The 25,054-nt window shown below is 42.8% G+C and overlaps 1 protein-coding gene across 1 annotated transcript in view; it reads left to right on the forward strand.

Moving 5' to 3' along the window:
* The window catches only part of SFMBT2 (Scm like with four mbt domains 2), a 96,462-nt gene that overhangs the window by 40,569 nt on the left and 30,839 nt on the right, over window positions 1-25,054 (forward strand). The window contains exons 6-9 of the mRNA XM_034063096.1: window positions 6,064-6,161; window positions 17,339-17,440; window positions 18,000-18,147; window positions 23,036-23,118. Of these exons, the coding sequence (XP_033918987.1) occupies window positions 6,064-6,161; window positions 17,339-17,440; window positions 18,000-18,147; window positions 23,036-23,118 (431 nt within the window). The remainder of the gene's footprint in view (window positions 1-6,063; window positions 6,162-17,338; window positions 17,441-17,999; window positions 18,148-23,035; window positions 23,119-25,054) is intronic.

Below are 25,054 nucleotides of genomic sequence, written 5' to 3' on the forward strand. Positions count from 1 at the left end.
CGGGCTAGGAACCACAGCACACAGCAGGGACTCGAGGCTGCTTGAAACTTCCTGGAGAAATGCATGCAGAGGCATTCACTGACAGGTTCTGGAGCTGGCTTTGGAGATACGCTTGCATCCAGGCTATATCCCATTACAGTGGGGAATAACTGGGATGATGAATCTTCTTCACTACCCAATAATAGGAGTCAAAACTTTGCGAAAGTTCCTGGGCAATTGGATTTCTCTCTACTTAGGGAGTTTGGCTCTGTATTGGTAGGACTGGAGTTGGCCGAGTTGGTTGTCAAGTTGTTTGACTTGATTTCTCTTGGAGTTAGGGATCTGGTTAAACGTGACAGCTTAGACTGTTGCATGCATCGTCTTCTTTGGGGCAGAAAGTGTGTACCATCTGTATGTTTCATAAAGCTGTGGCTTATACTTGGGGCAACAAAGCTGTTGGCCATGTCTTGTGGAGCATGGTCCCCATTTCTACCTCCAAGCTGGATGCCCCAGGACTACAGCTTACATTGAGATATAAGGTACTTCCTTTGTTAATGTGCAGGCCTAGCACAGGTCTATTCCACCTTTTCCTGAGCAAATGAACAACTTCTCCAGGTCTGTGCTTCATTTTCCTTGTGGTATGGGTGAATTTTTTCCTTTAATGTCGAATGATAGTGGAAAGGTAGCCCTCCTTTGGGTAGATGTTTCTGATATGGCTTCTGTCCATTGCACCCCATTCAGAGTGGTTACTGTGATATAAGCAATTGTGTTTACAAGTCTGTCTGGGTCTTGGGTCTAACTTAGGGTCTTGGATGCTTTTTGGAAGCGTGTGTTTTGCTTCACTGATCAGTAGGAATCAATGTTCCCCATCACTTCTAAATCAGATGTGAATGCTGGAGAGCACGAATATCACTCACTCTGGTACTTTAGAAAGTATTTGTGTTCCAGAGAAACACTTTTTCATTGACTTTGAACTCTCCTGGCCTGTATAGGTTTGGTGGATCAATACAGAAATGGCCCAAGTGAGATTTGTGCTTCCTCTTTGTTTCTTTCATTCTCTTTCTACTCTTTCCTCCTTTTATCCAGTTGTGCTTCTTTCTCTGTGGGTTCTCTAAACTTGTTGTTGGATGCTTTATTTGCTGAAGTTTTTAATGTTTCTTCTCCCATCTCCTTGATTTAACTGCTTTTAAAATTTCTTTCTCTTAGAATCATAGAATCATAGAGCGGTTTGTGTTGTAAGGGAGCTTAAAGCTCATTCAGTTCCAAACCCTGCCACAGGCAGGGACCCTTTCCACTAGAGCAGGTTGCTCCAAGCCCTGTCCAACCTGGCCTTAAGCACTGCCAGGGATGAAGACATCATTCTTCTCATCTGTTTTCATCTGATACCTGTTTCCTCTCCTCAACATTTCTCTGGTAACTTTTAAATGAACATTGTTATTAATGAATTCAATGTGCATCTCTTTTTCCTCACTTCCATTGACTTAAATAGGTGGTCATTCATTTACATCTCCTGAAGTTGTGCTCACAGGAGTTTGCTGAGAAACAACCCTTTGGTTTTGAATCCTTCCATTTTCTCACAAGTTTTCTCCGGGACATTGTCCCCAGGGATCTTTCTTTTATTCTCCCTTCTGGTCTCCAGGGAGTAGCCAGTCAGAAAGGGGAATCTGATGAGGCAGGAGTGTTGCTTGGAGTTCTTGCAGTTTGCAGAAGCACAGTTTCTGGAGGCATGAATGTTGGTTGTTCCACTTCTGACACAGGGGACTATCTATCTAGTCATTTGACGTCCACCTAATGTCATAATGTTCATAAAGCACAGTGGATGAATAAAACATGAGACATTAATCCAGAGGAAGATGAGAGAAAGTGGCTGATCTTATGGGATGTGTTTCAAATTCGAGTCTGCAAAAGAAATCTTTGAGGGAGTGGACAGGAACATTGTCAGGATGAGATGCTGGCAGCAGAGAGCTCTAAAAAAACTCAGGGATCATAGAATCATAGAATAGTTAGGGCTGGAAAGGACCTTAAGATCATCCAGTTCCAACCCCCCTGCCATGGGCACGGACACCTCACACTAAACCATATCACCCAAGGCTTCATCCAACCTGGCCTTGAACACTGCCAGGGATGGAGCATTCATGGACATCCTATTCCAGTGCCTCACCACCCTCACAGTAAAGAATTTCTTCCTTATATCCAGTCTAAACATCTGCTGTTCAAGTTTTAACCTGTCCTGTCACTACAGTCCCCAATGAAGAGTCCCTCACCAGCATCCCTGTAGGCCCCTTCAGATACTGGAAGGCTGCTCTGAGGTCTCCATGCAGCCTTCTCTTCTCCAGGCTGAACAGCCCCAACTTTCTCAGCCTGTCTTCATATGGGAGGTGCTCCAGCCCCTGGTCACCCTCGTGGCCTCCTCTGGACTTGTTCCAACAGTTCCATGTCCTTTTTATGTTGAGGACACCAGAACTGCACACAATGCTCCAGGTGAGGTCTCACGAGAGCAGAGCAGAGGGGCAGGATCACCTCCTTTGACCTGCTGGTCACGCTCCTTTTGATGCAGCCCAGGATACGGTTGCTTTCTGGGCTGTGAGCACACACTGAAGCTGCTCATGTTCATTTTCTCATTGACCAACACCCCCAAGTCCTTCTCCTTGGGCTGCTCTGAATCTCTTCTCTGCCCAACCTGTAGCTGTGCCTGGGATTGCTCCAACCCAGGTGTAGGTCCTTGCACTTGTCATGGTTAAACTTCATGAGGTTGGCATCAGCCCACCTCACAAGTGTGTCAAGGTCCCTCTGGATGGCATTCCTTCCCTCTAGTGTATCAACTGAACCACACAGCTTGGTGTCATCAGCAAACTTGCTGAGGGCACACTCAATTCCATTGTCCATGTCACTGACAAAGATGTTAAACAAGACCGGTCCCAACACCGATCCCTGAGGGACACCACTCATTACTGATTTCCAGCCACACATTGAACCATTGACCACAACATTGAGCCATTGACCACAAAGGGATGAAGCTACTAAGCCACAGATTGTCAGAGGGTTCAATTTCCTAAGGATCCCTGGCCAGGAGAGTGAGCCAGGGTTGCATCTTTGACTGTTCACATGCTTCCTAGTGACTTATGTGATTATAATTTATTGTGTGAAAGACCTAGCATGGACCTACTTAGGAAGGAGACTCAGTGGGCAGTATGTTGTTTGTTTACACATCAGGGATTAGATTCACCTGCAAGCATAGGAAAGACAGTTCAGCATGAGCTATTGCTGTCTCTTTATGTTTGCAGGATGCCTAAGACATGTCTAACATACATCAGATGAAATGACATCTTCATAAGCCTGTTTTTTCCACTCAGGTGGGTTGAAACTAATGAACACATACCTGGTTGTTTGTGAACATCTGAAGCCAGTTAAGGTGACTCCTTGACTGTTAACAGGAACAGCCTTGGACTTGATATAAAAACTGTTTTGAATCTCTTCTGAAGAGATGCTGAGCACAGGCAGTGCCTCCCAGATATGTTCAGCTGTTGTCAAATGAGGATGTTGAGTTCCACATCAATTTGGCTTTAACTTGGATACTGCATATGACCCTTCAACTTACTTCCTTGCATGTCTGGGCTGTGATTTTATTTTGTTGATCCACCTATGGGACTTGCTGGATGGGTTTCACCTTGGATAGCAGTTTGAGGTCAGTCTTTCTAGATGCAGAGCATCTCATATAAAAGAGACCCATGGATCCAAATGTCTGCAGTATTTTGGGTGAAGAGGTCTCTTTTCTAAACCATCCATATCCTAGCACGTGCTTGATGTACAAGAATGTGCAAGAGAGTCCTTAGGAAATAGTGTCCTGGCTGTATTCAAGTGGCAACTTTTGGGGCCAAGGGCTCATAGCTTATTTTTCCCGTCAGAATTGTATCTGAATCCAATAAGCTTCCTCGCTAGTGCAAATTGGCACAGGCTGCTTGACACAGAGCCACTGATGGTCTTGCCTTGACTGTTTATGCAGGAAGAGATTGCCTCCTTTTATGTTACTCGGTATTTAAAGACAAATTGGCAGTCATTTTAATTGCTCACTCCTTGTTAACCTAAATAAAAATTGACACAGTTCACTTTGTTCAATTACCTGCAACCCTGTCACTTAAACACAGTGCTTTATGCTCTTTTAACCATGCAATTTAGTGTCCATATACTTTCCAGCATAAGCGAGCTGCCACTAATTAAATGTGTGTATGATATTGCTTGCTGGTTATTGAAACCATTGGAGTTGGTTTTATCTCTTGGAGTTTGTTGACATTGCCCAAAGAAATTGCTGCTTGTTGTCACATATGTGGGGCAAAGTCACCAAAAATACCACGTTGTTCTTTCCTATGCATCACTACCATCACAGTAGAAAATGAGCGTCTGTTTTCATCTTACTCTCTCCAGGGAGCAGGGAAGCATCCAACAACATTTCCTAAAACTCACACTTTTTGTTAGTTGAAACAACAGGGTGGCTGCAACTTTTGGGGAAAAATCGTGTCCTACTGACTGTTTTCTTGTTTGGCATGATTTAAACCAAAGAGGAAGCAACAAGGTGGGTTGTTTCCTTCCCTGCTCTTGGAGCTGATCAGAGCTCCTGCAAGTAAGGGAGAACTGGAGCAGCAAAGCTATAAAATAATGAACAGTTAGGTAAAGAGTGTACTTCTTAACACTTTTGACTGCTGCCTGTGCTGTAAACGGAGACTTGAAATGTGTGTTCCCATTAATAACCAGACAGTTAAGGAATTGAAAGCAAAAGGTTAACGTTTCCCTTTAAGTGTGTTTAAATTCATATGCATATCCTTGATGTCTCTTCTGAAGTAGGGAGGTTTGATATAGTGGAAGTATAAGTACATCCACTTCCAGTGAGTGATCCTGCAAATCCTATTTTGATAAGGTCTTAAATCTGTTGAAATCAGAGCATAAAATTCTCTTGTACTATTGGTGCTAGGTGAAAACAGTGCTTGCCAATTCCATTTTTTTTTTATACATATGTTTTATTTCCTCCTTCCCAATTGTAAGCTACAGTGGTAAATCTCTGCTAGCTAGTAAATATATATAGTTATTAGATGTACAGAATTGAAATGCAAATTGTGCTGAACTGAACTGTGATATAAGTGTGTGAAGCCAAACTGACAAAAGAAAAGCTTCACACTGTTCACTGCTTATCGAGGTTCAAGTTTATTACTGAGGAAATGTTCATTTCCATTTTAATAATTGTTGCAATCTATCTACCTATCTTGTCTCCTTAAGACCTTGATATGAATAACTTGTTATGTGCAGGATAACAATATGTTTTCTAGGGCAGAAGTAAATCCAATATAATGTTCTTCATCATAGTATTGTTTCCTACATTGTTTCCTTTGATGATTCATAGGCATTTTGCTGCACTGAACCATAAAGGGCTTGCTAATATAATGATTTAATAATATTAAACCTATTTAAAGAAACTCACTGAAAGCAATGTGAATTTGCACAAAGATGTTGCCTAGAAGTATTATGATGAAAATTCATAAATGTAAGTCTTTAAATTGGTGTGATGCTCTGGTTTGAGGGTGGTACTAATAAATGGGACTGGGTAGAAATGTTCCTTCCCACACATACCCTCACCCATCTCAAAACCCTCCAACATAATGAGAAAAGACTTCCCAATGAACAGAAGGCTTGGTAAAGGTTTCTCTGGTTTTGTTCAAATATAACTAATACTGGCTGAAGACTTGAGGCTCGTCAAACTGTAAAACATCAGGTATTTTGGGAATTGAAAATCAAAGGAGAGTTTTTGTTATTTTCAGGTAATAAGATGTTATGGTTCTTGTTTCTTCAGCAGAAAATGAAGGATGTGCATTTTCCTGGGTTTTATTCCAGGGTATAAAATAAAATCTTCCTTAAATGTGCCCCTGCTAGTTGCTTTTGTGTTGAAGTTAGCTGTACAGCTTGGAATATACACACTATTCATTTCACTTGTACTATCCATTTTTAGGACATAAAAACCTAGGTCTTTCAAAAATGTTTGATTCCCAAACAGTCACCTCTTGGTTTTGTTGTGTTTTGTTGTTGTCATCACTTTAGATATCTGTTCCTTGAAGACAATATCTGAATGGAAATGCGCTCTGGAAAAATCCCTTAATGATGCAGCAAATTTTCCTCTTCCAATGGAAGTGTTCAAGGTAAAAGATACATGTTTTTTCTTGGCTTACAGAACCTATGATGAGTAAATATCGCAGAGTGTTTTGTGAATGATGTTAAACTTCTGCAGGAAGGGCCGTTGCTCTCATATGTGACCATGAAAGGTCACAAATGAGATGTTGGTATAAAACGTCATTTTATATGTGAATTTTCCATGCTGAGAACTGATTTCTTGCAGTCAGTGTTTTCTAGGGGCTGGTGGTGAGCACTGATTGCTCCAACATAACTTTCAGCGTGTCTTACTCTGTTAGACCTGTGTAAAAGTATTATATTCAACAGTGAAATTGTAAAGCTACAAATATGAAAATTGACATATTCCTATGGACAGATTTCTGTGACCTAAATTTTCATGTGATCACAAGCCACAAGGCAGAGAAACTTCCTTCAAGGATCTGTAGTGGAAGTGGAAGATAATTTTTTCGTCTCCCCACCTCTTTTTTAACCCTCTTCTCACTTTGGTTTTTAATAGTTAGAGATGTGCTTCAGCCCTGAAGCACCAGTTTTAATTTCCCATCCAGATATACACTGCTGTTAATCGTGATGGCTCCAGCTGTGCCCGTCTGGTTTCTAACTGTTACATCCTTGCTGTGATGGGCGAGAGGATGCTCAGGGAGGTGTGTTGAAGGGCATGGTGCTGTGCTGTCTCTGGTGTCACCTCTGGCTTGGGTACTTGGGGGATCACAGTACCATCCCCACCACCATTCCTCGCTCATCCAGCCTGGGGAGCCTCTAGGTTCCTTCTCTGCCCTTAAGCATCATGGCACTGGAACACCCCAAAACACTGATACAGTATGATGCTTAGGGCCATGGTTTAGAGATGGACCTGCAATGTTAGTTTTACAGTTGGGCTTGATCTTAAAGGTCTTTTCCAGCCTAAGTGATTCTGTCATCTTATAACTAGAAGAAGGCAGTCATCATGTCCCATCCTGGCATGCCTCAAAACCCTGGTGTCACCTTCACCCTTTTTTGCAGGGACATGCCAACATCTTCCCATGAAGAATCCAGGCTCCTTACCCAGCTGAGATGCACTTGAATTAGCAACTTTAATTTGGGAATGCATTAATTTGCTAATGGCCTTGTCAGTGGCTTATTTGTTTGCAATGTGAAAGCTATGCTAGGCTGGGAGAAGTGGGAAGATTTGTGTGTTGGCTTTCGGCATGAATGTGGGTTTGAGAAGCCTTGTGCTGTGATGGGAGTGGTGTGCAGAGAGTTTTGACTCTCTGCCATGTATTTCATAACACATCTATCTGCCAACTCTATTAAAGTTTGCATTTGCAAAAGTCTGGAGATCAAAACAGCATTGTGTGGGGCAGGGATGGAATCACAATAGGGAATGCCTAATGTGTAAATTTTATTGCTGCAAATATGAAAGAGTGAAGAATGTTTCTGATGAGGCTCATAAAACATCCTTCTTTTTTTAAGGTTTATAACTAACAGCTGTTCTGCTGCCTCTTCTCAGCATGACAGACTTATACCCACTTACTTTAATTATTGCATGAGGGTCATAAATTAAATTCAGCAAATCCCAGTTGCCATTGCCATGTGGTTGGAGCTTGCAAACATGTTCTTCTCAGAAGACAATGCAAAACACTGGAATGTTTGAATGGCCCAAGAGGAGAGCTGCTTTGGGGGGCCAAATGTGACAAAAAGACAGGATTAGGTCAATAGGTCTTTATTTGCAGTGTGTAAACTGAGCACAAGGTGAGCTGAATTCAGTGTATAGTTTTACATCAAGCCCCTGAGTTCTGGTGCTGGGAAGGCAGGAGGCCGAATAAATTATTTATGTGTGGACATCACAGATATTCTGCACATTTAGGGTGAATCAACCCTATCTTATGCCTCTTAATTAAAGAGAAAATATGAGAGCTTGTCCATGCCTTTGAGCATGTCTTCCTCTGGCAGTGACTTAAACATGAGTTACAGAAAGACTGTAGGACACTACAAGAGTACAGTTGTCTGCTCTACAAGATAAGCCAATATTAATGTGTGGGACCTTTAAGGAGAATCCCAGGTCCCAGTGAAAAGTGTTGAACCAAAGACATCATTTTATAATTTTTCTCTTTTTTTTTTAGGTAATTTTTATTGTTTTTTTTTGCAAACCCAGCACAGAAGTAATGTTTCTACATGGTGCCTGGGGCTTTATGCTACTGTAACTGTCATGTGTTAGATGAGATGTAAAACACAGGGTTTGACAGCTGGCAACTGTTAAAAATCTTCCAGAAAGCTGGAAATGTTTACTTTGTTGGACATGGTAAACTGCACACCAAGCAGTTGTAGTCTGCATATTCCCCATTTCCTACAGAAATCCATCACTGAGTAGCTAGTGAGAATGTGTGCTTGCTCCACAGACAAGAGCGGTCCCTAGGTTGAGCACCTATACATTCAGCTGGATTATGACTTCAATTACTGTTGTCCTTTGAGCTGTGCATGACTGGGCATTGTCACTAATGTACCATCAAAGTGGTCCTAGCTACTGTTCCTGGGAAAGCAGATCTGCAGTTGTACTGCAAGAAGTGGTTCCTCTTATGGGTCTATCACACCACTGTTGGCATTGGTGATGATGCTCTTTGGCTTTGGTGTAACAGGGTTGGGTTCCACCTGAGACCTCATAAGACATGGATTTGAGCCTGAATTACCAACACAGGGATGGACTTGTGTGTGGTGGTCTTTGGCAGCAGATGCAAAAATCCTTTGTAGAAGTGCCTTGATACCTTCTTGGCATTCAAGTAAAGGCTCCAGCCTGGTTGCAAACAGGGGGAAGGCTGCAAAGAGGATCTTGGTTTTATTCTGGTGCTATTTTACAGTTGGCCATATGTTGAAAATGTTTGTAAAATGCTTTAGGATCTTTTGAGGAGGAACGTGATGTTCAACTGCCAGAAAAGGCTGCTATTATATAGCTACTAAACATAGTGTTTTGCAAACTGCACATCTTGGAATAAGTTTTTTCTTCACAAAAGCTTTTTGCAGCACACCTGCTATTTTGTCAACCTGTTCTGTTCAGAAAACATCTTGAGCCTTAAAGAAAGCAAAATGCAGACAGGATTTTCAAGGGTGTTTGAATGGTTTAGGAGCATAAAACTGCCTTTGTGTCCTTTGCTGTTTTTGCTCTGATTTCAGCATGCTGTAGGGATCCTCTATGCTTGGTACTGGTCATAAATGGCTTAGGCTTCAGAGGACACCTAAAAAACCAGCCAGAGCTTAATAAAGATGTTGAAACTATTACTGGGGCCTGATTTCAAGTGTGACAATGTCAGTGGTTTGCTTCAACAATGGCATTACTGGTGTTTTCTAAGCCTTGCATCAGGAAGCCAGACTCCAAAAACAGCGAAGTCTAGCCCTAGTATTTATGAATTAATACATTTTTTTAGAGTTAAAGCTCTGTAGCTTGTGTAAGAAGAATGCTAGACACAGATCATAGAATCATGGAATGGTTTGGGTTGGAATGAACCTTAAAACTCTTCTAGTTCCAACTCCCTTCCATGGGCAAGAACACCTTCCAGTAGACCAGGTTGCTTAAAGCCCAGGTCATTGGATTTTGTTTCCAGAGAGGCAGATAATGTCCTAGGGATCTTCTCTGACATCCCATTATGCTTCCCCTGGTCTCCTGTGCCTTGTCTGTGGGTCCCATGCAGATGTCATGGATCTTCAGGTGTCTTTCATCTTACCTCAGACACCTCTGTTTGGGCAGCTGAATTCTAGACAGGATTTGGGATGCTCTCCATCTTTCTGTAGATGGTACATATGGGCATCTTATCCCCAGTTCCCTTCGATTGCTATAAAGTGGGTCCTGGTGACTAGTTTGGATGGAGCTGTCAAAAGCCACATCCGTAACCCAAACTCTGATAAACAGACTGAAGAGCACAGATGCTTAGGAGGGACAGGTGTTATCTAAGATAGGTAGCAATTCCTGATGATAGCCTTTGGGCTCATTCCTCTTGTCTCCACTCTCTGGTCCTCCTTTCCCAAAGGTGTAATTTTTTTTTGTCCAGCTCAAAATAGTTCTTTCTCTGTCAAAAAAAGCTCTATGCTATGCCCAGCCCATTGTGCACTATTTCTAATTTGAGCTTTTGGTTGCTTCCTGTTACCAGTAATGGTATTAATTAATGGTAAAATTAATGACATGGAAGGAATCTGTTGGGACATATCTCTCTTAAGGTAGAGGGACCACCTATCACCCAGGCAAGAACTGCCTCCCAAAATTGAGGATAGAGTGATGATTCTAGTTCTACAATCCCATCAGATTAATTGTGTAAAGAGTAAGACAGACTATTGCTCCAGGCCTCTGATTGTTTTATTTTAAAAGGAGGACAGCACCTTTTAAAAGTTAATAAACCCTTTGGGTGTTTTAGGGTGTCTTCTTCCATTATTTGGTATTCTGGAGGAGCTTAAGATACATAAACCCTTTCTGCTCAGAGGCAATCCTGACCTGGCTTATATGAATAGACTTGAAGTCCATCAGGGTTTTTCTGTCTTCACCCCTCCTGCTAGATGTGCACATGCCAATGCAGTAGCTTAAAATGAATGTGCTTTTGCTTTCACTTGGAAGCCAAATCCCACCAGCCCTTTCATGCACTGATGGCTTGGCTGGCCCTTGCTCTGCACGCTGTGCTTTAATAACCTGTGAGTAGCCTTGTTGTTTGCAGGCTGCCAGGCTATTTATACTCCATCTGTTCTTCCCCGTCCGTAACACTCGCCAGCCTGTCTCCCTGAGTGCTGTTTGCCTGGCTGGGTGACATGCATGGCATCCTGATCCCTCTGTTGTTCATCTGCCTTTTGACCTGCTCCTGTCTGAGATCATTAAAGCCATTTATCTTTGTAAGACTGTCATTACGTGTATACCCCAAAGGTCCTTGAGATGTAAAGAGCCATCATGGCTCTTGGAAGCAAGGATGTCTCTGCTGTCAAATGTGGCAGTTGGGTGATATGGAATCTGATACCTCTGTGGACCAGTCAGGTAGGTGTTCCCACCTGTGTGTTTTCCTTTCCACTTGACTTTCCCACCTATGAAATGGGATCTGTGCAGAATGGTTGAGTTTGGAAGGGACCACTGATGTCATGTAGTCCAGCCTCAGGTCACCTTAAGCATATTGCTTATGAGTGTATCCAGGAAGCTCTTGAGTATCTCCAGGCAACCTATTCCAATGCTCAGTCACCTTCATAGTAAGTAAGTTCTTCCTCATGTTCAGGTGGGACTTCCTGTGGTTTAGTTTATTCCTGTGGTTTAGTTTATCCTCTTGTCCTGTTGCTATGCACCAATAAGAAGAGTCTGGCCTCATCCTCTTGACACCCTCCTTTCAGATACTTATGTACTTTGATCAGATCTCCCCTGAGCCTTCTCTTCTCTAGGCTTAACAAACCCAACTCCCTCTGCTTTTCCTCATAGGAGAGATGCTCCGGATACTTAACGATTCTAGTATCCCATGACTACTAACCAGGATTCATTAGTGAGTGCCTGTGCAGTGGTGTGGTGGTCCTGAATGCTCTAAGACATTAAGAAACCCAACTCAAACCTGTCTAAAAACCCCAGGTGAATGTGTATCTGTCTCTTTTACCTCTGCTGCATGTGCTTCCAGTTCCTAGGCGAATCTAAGCAGGCGCTGTGTAGGAGGGGATCTTTGCTCTAATGCCATCTGCGTCGGGCCAGGCCATACGGAGAAGGTGTATTTGGATTTAGACCGGCTACTCTGCAATGTTGCTGTTTCTATGGCAACTATTTTTTATTCAACAAGAGGAGCTTACAATCTGCAGGGCTAAATTTGATGCTAGGCAGAAGCATCTGCAGTTTTTAAGGGGCTCTTCAGTAGGTGCAGTTTGTAGCTGGCTCTTGTGCTCATTACTTCAGCACCACTATATCTCTAAAGCCTCCCTCCCAGCAGCACCCTTTCCTTTACTTCCCACCCCATATCTCTACGTTTTGCTTTTCTTGTGACTGCACTTGTCAAACCAAGAGACAATTTGCTCATGTTGTGTGTTACCAGGGGATTTCTGTCTCCCTGCAGAGAACGTATGTACCTTCAGGGTAAATCACTCCATGTTTAGCCAAGGAAGTTGAATCACAAACAAGACTGATTCATCTGCAAATAATGCAGAGGATTGCATTTGAGAGGGTTTGTTTATTAATTAATTAATTTATTTATTTACTGCTCAATTGAAAAGCCAATGTCACATTCCTGTAGAGGCAGTTTAACCACTGCTATTACTGTGTTTGGGACTGGTTACCACACATGAGCTTTGTGATTAAAATTAGGCTATTAGAAACAGCCAGTTTCTTGAGAGAATTAGAAAAAACACTGGGGGGAAGTGATTCTCTTTGAAAACAAAAACTGAATCAAGTAGTGTGTTTCCAATCATAGCAGATGGGGCCTACTTCTTTTGTGTCTTTTGGTAGGGTAAACCGGGAGAGATGTGACTGAAGGCAATAGTGTTTCACACTGTTACAGTTGGTGCGGATTAAAGGAGGCTCAGTTCAGTCATTTATTAAGTGCTCAGTGCTTCTCATCAGCCTCTCAACTTCGCAGCTTTTCAGCATTCAGGCTTAGTTCTGAATTTTGCACGGAGTTGCAGTCTTATAACTGGTATGAATCTGACTATTCTGGACCAAAAGATCCCTGACTTTTAGAATATTTGGAAATCAGAGTTCACATTAGAGCCTTTTCCTCTTATCTATACTCTGTGTAAGCTGCTGGGTTTAAAATGAGACAACTCCAATGTTCTGTCTGGAGCAGAATGGGCTTAAAATGAGCTTTTCAGAATCTGCAGGTGATGCCCTTCATTGGGTTTGTGGACACAGCTAGAGCAGCCAGCCCATAGTACAGCTTCCTAAATGTCATGGGCAAAAGCAGCTTAGCCAAGTCCCCCTGCTCTATCTGCCTTACCCACTGTGCTGTAAAATTACCTGAGCTTGACTCTTATGACATGGACAAATCTGAGTTTATTTACACTTAAGTGACCTTTGTTGAATAGAAATACTTAAAAGCCAGATTTAGCAAGATATTTAGGTACCAGAAAGGACAAATGACTACCATGATATTAAACTACATCTTTTTGAGCCCAAAACCTAAAGCCAATGCTTAGCGACCTTATTATTAGGACTTAAATATGTCACCCACACAGGTACTTCCTTATAGCCTATCTGCATCCTTAAAGAGTCTGAATGCTGTTGTAAGACTGTTTGTGGATCTCTTTTGGAATGAAATTCTGGCTCCCAAGTTACCTGAAACCTGCATCATTTTTGAAACTTGCACTGCTACTGGCCTGTTAGCTGTAAAGGAGAAAATCAAGTGGCTATCCCTGTACCTAAAGAAGAGGACTGGGAATTAGGAGCCTGGTTCTTCCCCCAGCATCATTGCTGACTTATTATTTGATGTTCAGCCTTCAGCCCTGCAGGTGATGCTGGATGCAGTGGGCTACTGCAAAGCTCATCAGTGTTTTTGCAGAAGGGTCGCCATATGAAGATAGAGACAATGGTGCAAAGGGCTCTTTCAGGTGGCCTGGAGGGTCACAGCCTGTGCATGCTGGCATATTTACAAATGCCTACTGCTCTAAAACTATGAGTGTGGGGCTGGATTTAATTGCTTTGTAGTGAGAGCTGCAACAGCCCTGGCTTTTGCCAGTGGGTTTGGGCTGCAAGTGATAGTAGCTCAGTGGAGGGTTATACACTTTTCCATTTGTTCCCTGTGAGCATCACCATAAGCTGTGATCCATCACATTAGAGATTGTGACCCTTTGAATCAGCATCTGTAGTGCTCATGCCACGTTAATTCATTGTGCTTTCTGTGGCATGATTTTTCACTTGGCTCTAAGGGAATCTTCTGCATCCTTGATAGTCGATCCAGCTTACCTGACTGCTCCTCAGCACTCAGAGGGCATTTCCATCACCCACACAGGGCTTGTGAAGCCCAGGACAGGCAATCTGCTGGTGTAAATCCTTGTGGTTAGTGGGGCTGCTCCTGGGAAGCGTTGGCTGCCAGTAGGAGTAAAGGTTCACCATGCACATGGCTATAAAATGCTCCAACTGATCAAAAATATCCTGCCTATTCATCTCCATTTCAATGAAAATTGAAGCTTACTTGGAGATGTTGGTAGAAAATAATGGCTAGTGACACCCTCTTAGGTGGCTTTGAATGCCATGAAATAGTGATAAAGGATTGGATTCTGTCACCCATAATCACTTTAGGCATTTCTTTTGCTTGACTGCAGAGCCTGGTGGGGACCAGGGGAAAGTCTCACCCCTCCATTCCTCTTCTTGTAGCTGTTTTTATTAAACAGGCGCCTTCCCTGTCAATGTGAATAAAGGGGGGAGAGAGCAGTTCATTATTCAGTGTATCACTTTGAGCCTAATACTAATTAAAAGCTTTGCCATCACTTCTGTGGAGCCTGTTCTTAGGAATTATGTAAATTAATTGGACTTCTGAAGAGGAGCATATGCCAAATCCTAAGTAATTCCCTGCTGGCCGAGGCAACTCCAGCACTGGAATCGGTGAATACTACCAGGATCTTCTTTTCCTTTTGTGGCTGCAAAAAGGGCTGCTTTGGTAAATTTTGATGCTTCTCTTTAGCAAATATATGAGAGAGATCAAACATCCAGGCTCTGACCATTTGCCAGAGAGATATGGTACAAAGGCGTTTCCTCCATGAAAGCTTTTCCATCTCAAAACATGACATTTAACACAGGCTTTTTACTTCCACAGCAGCTCACCAAACAAATACACGTTCCTGCTTCAAAGAGGGTTTTAACCCTCAAAAGAGAGATGTACCTGAGATCCCATGAACTCTCCTTGTGAGTTCACTCTTGCTATTAATTTAATGGGGAAGATATTTACATGCTATGCTGAATGAGAAGGGAGACTTGATCCTAAGGTACATAGTGCGTGGAGAAAAGGGGATATGCTTTTGAAGTAAAATAGCTTTAAATGTTATTAGCTTTCTTTTTTTCTCAACTTGTTTATTTTTGTCCTTTGAAAAAGGCCAAAACAAATACCAGGAAATGAACAAAAAAAATTATTCAAATAAAAAAGAGAAGTAATATGGTTTGGTCTCTATGTTTTGGTCTCATTCAACATATCACTTCAGAAGTTGATGAAGCTACTCGCATGTTTAAACATAAACACTATTAAGTACTTTGGTGGATCTTGGGTTATATTGGAACTTCTTGGTGGGAAGATGCTGCATGGTGAGCTTGCTTCCACATGTGCATTTTGCAAAGCTGCGTGTTCTTTGCCACCTCACTTTAAGGATTAAGAGACATTGTGTGTCTCATGCAGGAGGAGGCAGCCCTCCAGCACAGATGCTTCTTACCTTTGGAAATTTGAAGTTCAGAGCTGGTGAGGTCTGAATTTTGCAGCCATCATCCTTTCCCAAGATAGCAGTTGGTGACCTGTCCATTTGATGCATCCCTGGTACTGGGCAACCTCTGTGTACAAGGAGACAGATTTTCTTCAGTAGTTTCTGCTTCTATTCAATGAAACAGTGCAAAGCTGCTAGAAATGGGTCTCTGGTCTCTTTGGGGCTTTAGTGGTATGGAAGTGACTGCCAACAAGCACAAGTATGGCTGATGGTTATGTTACACTGCAGGATGCTCAGACTCCTGAATGTCTGCTCCTTGCTCAGCCATTAGTTCACTGGGCTCTGGGCCATTTTCACTCCATCTTCCTCAGTTTCCCTGTGAGTTTGTGCTTGTTCTGTGAGACTAAATCCATTACGATTTTTTTTGGCTGCTTTTTGGTTCTCAACAGAAACAGCTCCCTAACGCTGCAGGTTGGTAAGATGAAAATTGTGGTTCATTTAATCGTGCTTGGAGCTTGTAAAAATCCTTATCTCGAATGGCACCAGCGATGTAAGATCCCAAAATAGAAGTTGTTAAGTGTACAAGTGAAGACAGTTCTTGGGAAAAGAAAGCACAATGACATACAACTTTGGATCAATAGAAAATCATTTTAGAACAAGAATACAACATGTAGCAATGAATGTAGATGGGAACGATATTGCTAACCATGTAGTAGAGAGCAAGCTTTCTGCATGCATTTTGGAATCGTCTGTATGTGTGTGTTAAATACAACATCATCTCTTTTTATGCTTGTATTGGCTAATGCACAGATGGTTTAGAAATACTGCAGGACATTTTTATTGAATGAACACAAAATATGATAATTACTCTGGAATTAAGATGCCAACTTGTATGCCTCTTAGACGGGGGTCACGAGGGATGGAGTGATTTGCTGGATGTTAAATGCCAAACTGGTGGCAAATCAGGGAATTAAAAATCAGTTGCTTCTGCATTTCACATCTGTATCCTGCTGCCATCTCAAAGCTGTGGGGTGAAGCCCTCTTTGTGCAGTTTTCTGGGTGCAGCCAGGTTTGATCCTGGGTACAAATGTTGTGGTGGGCATGTACTTTAGCACAGCTGCGTGTCTCACCAACATGTTCTATTATTGCCCACATTTTGGGTCCAAGTTCATTGTCTGTGCCCTAGTCCACCTTTAGTCTCCTGGGTGAAGAGAAGATCTTTCCATTTTGCAGCTCATGGAAACCAGCACATGTCCTTCTTTTGGTGCCCTGCTGGAGCTGGACATTCATCAGGGTAAATAAGGGCCACCCTGAGCTATTTGCATCCATGTTGTGCATTACCCCGGGGGCTGTCAGATCTTAGGAATATGTTCTTCCCTGTGGGATGGTGAGAGCCTGGAAGAAGTTGCACAGAGAAGCTGTGGCTGCCCCATCCCTGGCAGTGTTCAAGGCCAGGTTGGATGGGGCTTGGAGCAACCTATTCTAATGGAAAGTGCCTCTGCCAGTGGCAGGGGGTTGGAACTAGATGCTTCTTAAGGTCCCTTCCAACCCAAACCAGTCTGATTTCTCAGACAGGTCTTCATTTTGGTGAGCATGATCTCCTTGTTGACCAAGTTCAGGTTAGACACTGTTGACAACATTGTGCTGATGGGCTTGGTCCTGCAGATCTGTCCTCTAGGAGTGAGGCTGTTCCCCCTCTGTGGTTGGGTTGGCATGAAAAGAGCACAAGACCAGGAGCAGCCAGTTGGGAGTCAATTTCCTAATCAGCTAAGTGACAAAATCCACATGGATGCATTGCAAATAGACATGCAGACCTCTTCTTTGAGGATGGCATGGGCATACCATGTGCTTCTCTTCCCATCTCTTCCTGCAGGACCATGCTGATTTGCGAAACCACTTCTTCACTGTGGGGATGAAGCTGGAGGCAGTGAATATAAGGGAGCCATTTCATATCTGTCCTGCATCAGTGACCAAGGTGAGTTCCCGGAAAAGAGGGATGAAAACAGCCAACATTAAAAATCCATGGATGTTCCTAATTAATGAATTAATTCTTTCCCACAATCATCGCCAGCTAACTCCATGCACATAAATCCAATGGGGATGGGCATGTCCATCTACCACATCCGTGCAAAAAAAGGATCCCTGTTTTATCCTGATCTCCCCTCTATGCATATGTATTTTCTGTGCACATCTGGGAAGCCTTTTGAAATAAAGCAGCTGGATGGAAGCTGTAGCTGGATCCAGACTTTCAAAGAGAAGAGAGAGAAGGCTGTGGGGTTTATAGGATTGCCTCCAGTCCCTGCTCAGCTATGGGCACACTGAGTGACCATAAACCACAGCGCTTCCCCTTGCCCCAGTTTACCCATGTCTAAAACTCAGGCTTTGATTTCTTTGGTAGAAACACTAATGCAAAGTGTTAGGTTAGAGTGGGTTATTTTCATGAATGGTTTGATTCCAGGGCCTGGCTGTTCACATTCCTTAAAGTTACAAAGAATTTAACTTCTGCTTTTGTTTTCTTCTTTTTCACCCCTTAGGTTTTTAACAATCATTATTTACAAGTGACTATTGATGACTTGAGGCCTGAACCCAGCAAAATCTCAATGCTTTGCCATGCGGATTCCTTAGGGATCTTGCCAATACAGTGGTGCCTTAAAAACGGAGTCAATCTCACACCTCCCAAGGGTTTGTATTCCTTCTTGGTGATTTCCTCTGGAGGCAGCTTGCTTGTTATTATTGCCTTTAAAACCATGATGTGTTCATTGCATACCATCACCATAAGTTCCTGAAACCAGAGTAGCTCTGTTGAGTCATTGCAACTGTTCTGGCTCATACCAGCCCCTGAACATCTCTGCAACCAAGTCTTGCTGGTGGATTGATGTCCATGTGCAACGTGCTTCAGAATGCAGTCTGGATCAGACTGCATTGAAACCTAGTGTATTCCCATGAAATACCTATCAGTGATGCTTTGTGTGTGTAGAGAGCAAAAGGAGCATTAAAAATCATATCATACTAGAGGCAAATCAGGCATCTCCCTGAAATTCCTCAGCCCCCACCTTCCAAAAACCCTCCAAACACTTAAGTTTTGTACACACAGATTTGTCTTAATTTTGGAAAAACCATGCTGCTGCCAAACCCAGGGAAGCAAAGGGTTATTCCCTACCAGATTCAGAGTCCTCTTACGTGTATCCAGCATATGTCTTCAGCACACATGATTTGAAATTCCCAACAATGTCCTGGAGTCCTGTGTGTGCATCTGCATATGGTGCATCCACTGTTGCTTTTACTGAAATAAATATGCTGTCTGGATGCAAACTCTTCCTGCTTGAATCCAGTTGGAATGATAATGCCTGTGTAACTGCTCGCTGGTACTTGGCTAGAAAAGTTGCTACAAATGAAAGTCAGAGGAGTGTATTGGTTTTGCCACCCCAAATTCACATGCAGCTTCCCGCAGGCCAGCTAATTAACTAAAATAGAACATAGAATCATAGAATGGTTTGGGTTGGAAGGGACCTTAAGATCATCCAGTTCCAGCATCCTGCCATGGGCAGGGATGCCTCACCCTTGACTGTGTTGCCCAAGGCTCTGTCCAACCTGGCCTTGAGCATAGGCCAGACATTTCTCTTTTCAGGGTCCTGGCCTAATATTTTCCAATCCATGTGATACAAAGCCTGTCTGAGATGGTATTCTGTGGGCCAGGTGCATCCGAACTCTCCTTTAAATGCCAGCATTCTTAGAAGTGTCTGTAGCATCTGTTGTATGGATATTTCTCAACTTGGCCAGTAATGTCTAAAGGAGAAGTAATCTGGTGTGGTGCCTGATGATTGGGGTCCAAGTGAGCTCCTCAGAAAATACAGAAAGTCTCCCCTTATTCCCCTGATGAAATAACTTTGGTTTCTGCTGTCAGATCAGAAGACTTGGGGGGAAGCTGTTAAAAAGGCATAAAGCAAGTGGCACATAGATACATGCTGTATATTCCTGTGTTTCTTACTATGTAAGAGGGCTGGGTGCCCAAATGGTGTTTTAGCACCTTTGGTGTGAAAGCCCCCTTCCGTTGGCAGACATGCTCTTTGAGCCACTAAAATATAATCAGATGTTAGAATGATTTCTTCATTTTACAAAACAACAACAAAAAACCACAAACCACCAAAAAAGAAAGCACAGGGAAATCATCCGAGCTCGCACTGAGGTAGCCAGTTGTCTCTGAGCAGAATAATACCAGCTTTGAATGAAGAAATAACCAGGACTGATAGGAGAGGGCTGCAATGCTGTGGGAGTGCAGAAGGCTGCGGTGTGAGCTGGTAGCTAATGAGCAGATCTGCAGAAGGAGGAAATGCCACCACTTCCACCCAAATCACTGGGCAGCTCCACCTGGGTACCCAGAGTTGCCCCTTCTCAGACCAGATTTGACCAGGCTCCTGCTTCCCCAGCACTCAACACGTTCCCACCCAACATCACCTATAACAGAGAGCATGTTGACAACACTTAGCATTGCCCGAATGGTTCTCGCTTTTGAAAGGCAGGAAGTTCCCATGGAGAAAAAGATGGCGATGGAAGAAGCCCTTTTTCTTTGGAAGGATTTGTTTGCTGTATTCTGGACTTGGGTTTTTGGTTAATTTATGATTGGCAAGGAAGTTTTCTGATTTTAAAATTAACTGGTTTGATTTCATCAGAACAGCATGCCAGGATGCGGTATTTGGGTTCAAAGTCCTTTATTTGTCTGATATCCTATTCTCTTGCCTTTTTTTTCCTTATCAGGCCTTTGTTGAAGCCAAACATTTACTAGATGAGTCATGAACAGGAGGTGCAAACATTTGCTACTAGAAATAGAGAGCAGTATTTTCCTGTACAGTGCCAAAAATGAATACCCATTTACTGCTGCTGTATAAACACTGAACAAGCACTGTTTATATTTACTAGAGCTGAATTTATAGACCACTTCCCTTTAAAGCAACACCTATTGTTCCTTTTTTATGAGCTATTAAGAGGGGGAAAAGCATATTGGTGGCGCTCCTAGCTATAAGGCTAACCAAGGAAATGCCACTTCCAAAACTTCCAGTCTATTTGTGGTGTTATATTTGCTTCCGATTAGACCACTGGGCTTTTCCATGCTGAGAGCAAACACAATGAGGTATGACATGACTGAGGAGCACAGTTGAATCATACAAAGTTTTAAATGTTATTACTTCAGCTGAGCAGTAAGGGATAACAGTATGTGAGTATCATGTGCTAATGGAGGTGCTGGGCACATAGTACCTCCCCATGTGCTAAGTGAGGCAGCTTATATCATGATGCTTCATGAAAAGGCCATATACAGGTCCAGACTTGTTTGAAGCCAGTTCTTGAGCATGATCATCTTGGAGTCATCCTTGTTGGGCTGTTGAAGTGAGTTATGGCAAACTCTAACTGCCCTCCCAGGTTTTGATCCTGCTGAAGTCTACAGCAAAGGGTCTTCCAGCAATCCCAGTGGTGCCAGGCCAAGCCAGTGGTTGGTTGTGTGGTGACAACAGTCGAGTGTTTATACCTCACTGAAACCTTGTCAATGTGCCTTTTCCATCCACTCAGCCAAGATTTTGTGTCGCTTGCAATAAAGATTCAAAACCTGTCTGCTGGGCGTTTAAATGAGAGATGAGAGAACATGCAGGCTGTGGGCAGAGGTTTGGGTCCCTGAAAGCAGTGTGCCCTGGCAGCTGTGGAGGACCCCATATGTTTTAATGTAGACAACTATGCTACAACTTGCATAGTTGTTATGCAGACAACTGAGCCTGTCACCTTGGCTTCTTCTGGAGTCAATAGGGAACAGGGACTTTCACAAGGCTCTTTCTGCAGGAGGACAGACAGATCATCTCCAGACCTGCCTGTTTCCCTGTTGACTCTTCAGGGAGCACAGGGGGATAGGCAAAGCTGCAGGCATCTCCATTGTAAACATCTGTATGCAATCAGATGATCTGTATGTGATCAGATGAATCCCTTTCTGATGTGATGTGCATTTCACCTCCTTTTTTCCATTTCATTTTATGAAGCTGAAAAGTATCTGGTAAACAAATAACTGGAAAGAAAAAAGGAGATGGAAGAAGAAGTGGGATGAAAACACAATTCCAGAAATGGGTTGTTAAAAAACAATGCAAGGGTATATATTTTTGTATGAAAAATTAACATTCTCTATAAATAACTGCCCTTTTTTACTGTTCTATGCATGTTTATTCTTAGCTTTCCAATTGTTATGCACTTTCATGCCCCACGGAGACAGGCATCTTAGCTCAGTGCTTTATCTCATTAATATGTTTGACATGTAGGCACTCGTTAGGATTGGAAGTTCATCTTATCCCATACACTTGCATGGTAGCAGGATGCTTGAGACTTTCTTTTCAGCTTTTTTACCTCCTGTTTTGGTTCTGGGTGACTGTGAGGTGACTCCCCTCAGTATTCCAGTCCTTGCCTACAAAAATGTCATCCTTTTCATTGTGATAAATGATTCATTCCCATCTGATCTTGAGTGTCCCTTTTTGACTAACAATGAAAAAGGTATTAAGAGATGTTCTGTGAAATGAGGCCATGCTGAGATGCCAGACAGAGAGACTGAGGCCTTTAGGTGAGTCCTGAGACTTCACTGAGAGTCGTTCTGCAATAATATTAGCATTGACAGTGTCATCACAGGGCCCTGGACAGGATTAGCACTCTTTGGTTTCAAGCACTATAAAAATATAGACTAAGAGGCAGACAAGAACAAAACAAAACCAAAAGCAATTAAGAAAACCCTTTTTATTTCATGATTGTTTTTTCCTGAATACCCAGGTAAAAAGAGTGGATCAGCAGAGTTCTGTTTTGTCTTTCTGTGATGAGACTGTTTGAGAGATGCTCACAGAAATCAATGTTGCTTCCCCTTTTTCTTCCTAGAATCAGAGGCTGAAGGGATCTTCTACTTGATGAGGTTTTAGTCTTGGAAATCTGCATTCATTTTGTTGTTCTGCTTCAGATTTCTATACAGCCTTGGATAACATGCTTACTGTGATGGGATTCAGCTCACATATGCAGAGCTGCTGGAAAGTCAGCCTTAGAGGGTACATCCATATCCATGAAGAGAGAGAATTTATGTCATGCTTTGAAAGAGAGGATGGATCAGCTTCTGATTGTGCTCATCCTCTTCCTGTCCACTGCTGTTGGCACCACTTGATGTCCAGCTCCATAACCCCATCTTTTAGATAGCTAAAGGAAGGAGAAAGAAGTCCTGAATGAGTCCCGCCTGAAAACTGGGACAGACACACATCTTACCAGTTATGGGTTTATTAAAGCCTGGGAGATGCTGGCAGGAAAGGGAAAATAAACATGTTTTATTACTTTTGACACAGACCTGAAGTTTTCAAAGCAAAATACAGAGTGAGGGCTTGAGAAGCATTGACATTGGCTCTCATGGTGTATGAACTGGCATCCATAGAACCTGCCTGCTGACACTGCACAGCTCACTGAGGTGGGATGCTGGAACACAAGTGTTTGTCTGCTTGGGGCTCATTTTGTGCTCTCTCTCTGGTATGAAGTGGTGGCTGATGGCACTTTCTGTTGTGTCACACTGCAGGTTACTCTGGTCAGGACTTTGACTGGGCAGACTACCAGAAGCAATGTGGAGCTGAGGCTGCGCCTCACCTGTGCTTTAGAAATGTAAGTTCTCATTTTACCTTTGTGTCATTCCTGTTGATCCATGTGAAACAAAACAGCTTGCACAGGAAAGCTACAGGCAAGCTGTAGCAAAGCTTTGGGAGGTTCTCCCAGTCTACCATGAGTCTGACAGAAAGAAAGCTGGAGAAGTGTTTCAGGTCTCCATCCCTAAAAGAGAAGAGAAAGTATTTCTCTTTTTCTGATTCATTTAGATTTCCTGGTCCTCATCTCTTCTCTGATCACTTAGCACAAGAAGGATCTCAACTGACCATTACAAGTAATTCCAATGCTATTAAAAAACAATAAACTAGGTAAAAAATTACATTGTATCATCTGACCCTTTTCCCGTTTCTCTCTTCTTCCCAGAGGGATACATTTAACCAAACCAAATGCATTTAAAAGCTAAGGTTGAAACTGTTGATTCAGAGTAAGAGAGGGGTGATTAACCTGAATGGGTGCTCTCATCTTTGCAACAGTTCATGTGCTTCCTTGATACAGCAACAGGGGTGTGAGCATGAGCAACACCTTTATGCTGGAGGCCATCAAGATTCAGAGCTTTTGCAGGCTGTTTTCTGGGAATGGCAGTCCAGTATGGCTTGATCCAACATGCATTTATCACTCAGTGAAAAAGAGATGTAACCTTCTGCCTTTTCCAGTAAGCTGGTGCTGCTCTTCATGCTCCCATCAACTGATGGAAGCTGAGATCCCATCAGGAGCTGACAGTGTGATGGTACCTAAAATGGGCAAAACCTATTGGTGCATGAATGGGGAACAAGCAGGTTCCTCAGGCATTACATAGCCTGTCACTTTACTCAGAAGACTGAGAGACAGGGTGTTGATGAAAATCGGGATGGAGACAGGCTCACAAGACAGCAGATGTGTTTTTGCATGGCCTTTCTCATTGGTGGTGGTTCAAGAGCAGCCTTGAACAGACTTTTGATGGTGAATTGATGAATTTGAACACTTTTTGTTGATGAATTCAGAAGACCTGTATCATCAACAGAGTTTGGCTTGGGAATCAAATCAGAGTTGGGATTTCTTTGCTCCATTTATTGTGCCATACTATACCTCAAGGCACTTTAAGCAAAGATTCCTGAAGACACTTTGGGAAGCTGGACAATGCTGCATCACACCAATGGAGTGGGACAATTATCACATCTCTTCTGCAGGCTCCCCTCCTTTTTCTTTATATCTCTTTTCATTTTGTCAGGTAATGGATCTATGCTCTCAGCACTGGCAGCCTTGAGAGTAGTCTCTGTGTAATATCATCCAAAGATTAAATCAGATCTAAGCACTTTTGCTTCATTTTTTGTAAGGAAACGCTCATCAGATGAACATGTGTCTGTTATTCTTTCACTCTCAATAACACAGTTCTCTGCAGAGAGATGTAATCTCTCACTTGTTGCTTGTCCAACCTCCCTGGCAGGTCAGTTCATTTGTTGCATGGCCGTGAGAGGCTCTTTGATTGAAGCTGTATTGCAGGCACATCTTCCACCTAGATGTGATAGAAGTGGATGTGCTGTAACTGTTTCCCCCAGGGGGGTGGATATTTAACAAGGAGAAGCAGTTATGAAATGGATTGACATGACCAAATGCTTAGTAAAATAAACTCCCAGCTAACTGTTTTGCCATTGATTCGGTATAAATAGCCTCCAGCACTGAACTGCAATGAAAGGAGCCCATGTGATGATAAATGATGTTTCCTTGTTAGGCAACATAAAAGGCATTTAAACAAACTTGGCCTACTTTTATGCAGTCCTAGCCACTGGCAGCTTTCATAGGGTGAAGCTGATCTGTGTGCTGAGCAAGACTTGCAACAGTCCAAGCAACATCTGAAACAAGCAGCACATTCTTGGAAGGCCTTGTTATGAACCACAGATCAAATTCAGAAGCTTTTCATCTCATAAAGAGCGAAGTGCCCGTGGTCCGAGGTGCTGTA

The sequence above is a fragment of the Melopsittacus undulatus genome, chromosome 5 (assembly GCF_012275295.1).
Source record: "Melopsittacus undulatus isolate bMelUnd1 chromosome 5, bMelUnd1.mat.Z, whole genome shotgun sequence".
Lineage (NCBI taxonomy): Eukaryota > Metazoa > Chordata > Aves > Psittaciformes > Psittaculidae > Melopsittacus > Melopsittacus undulatus.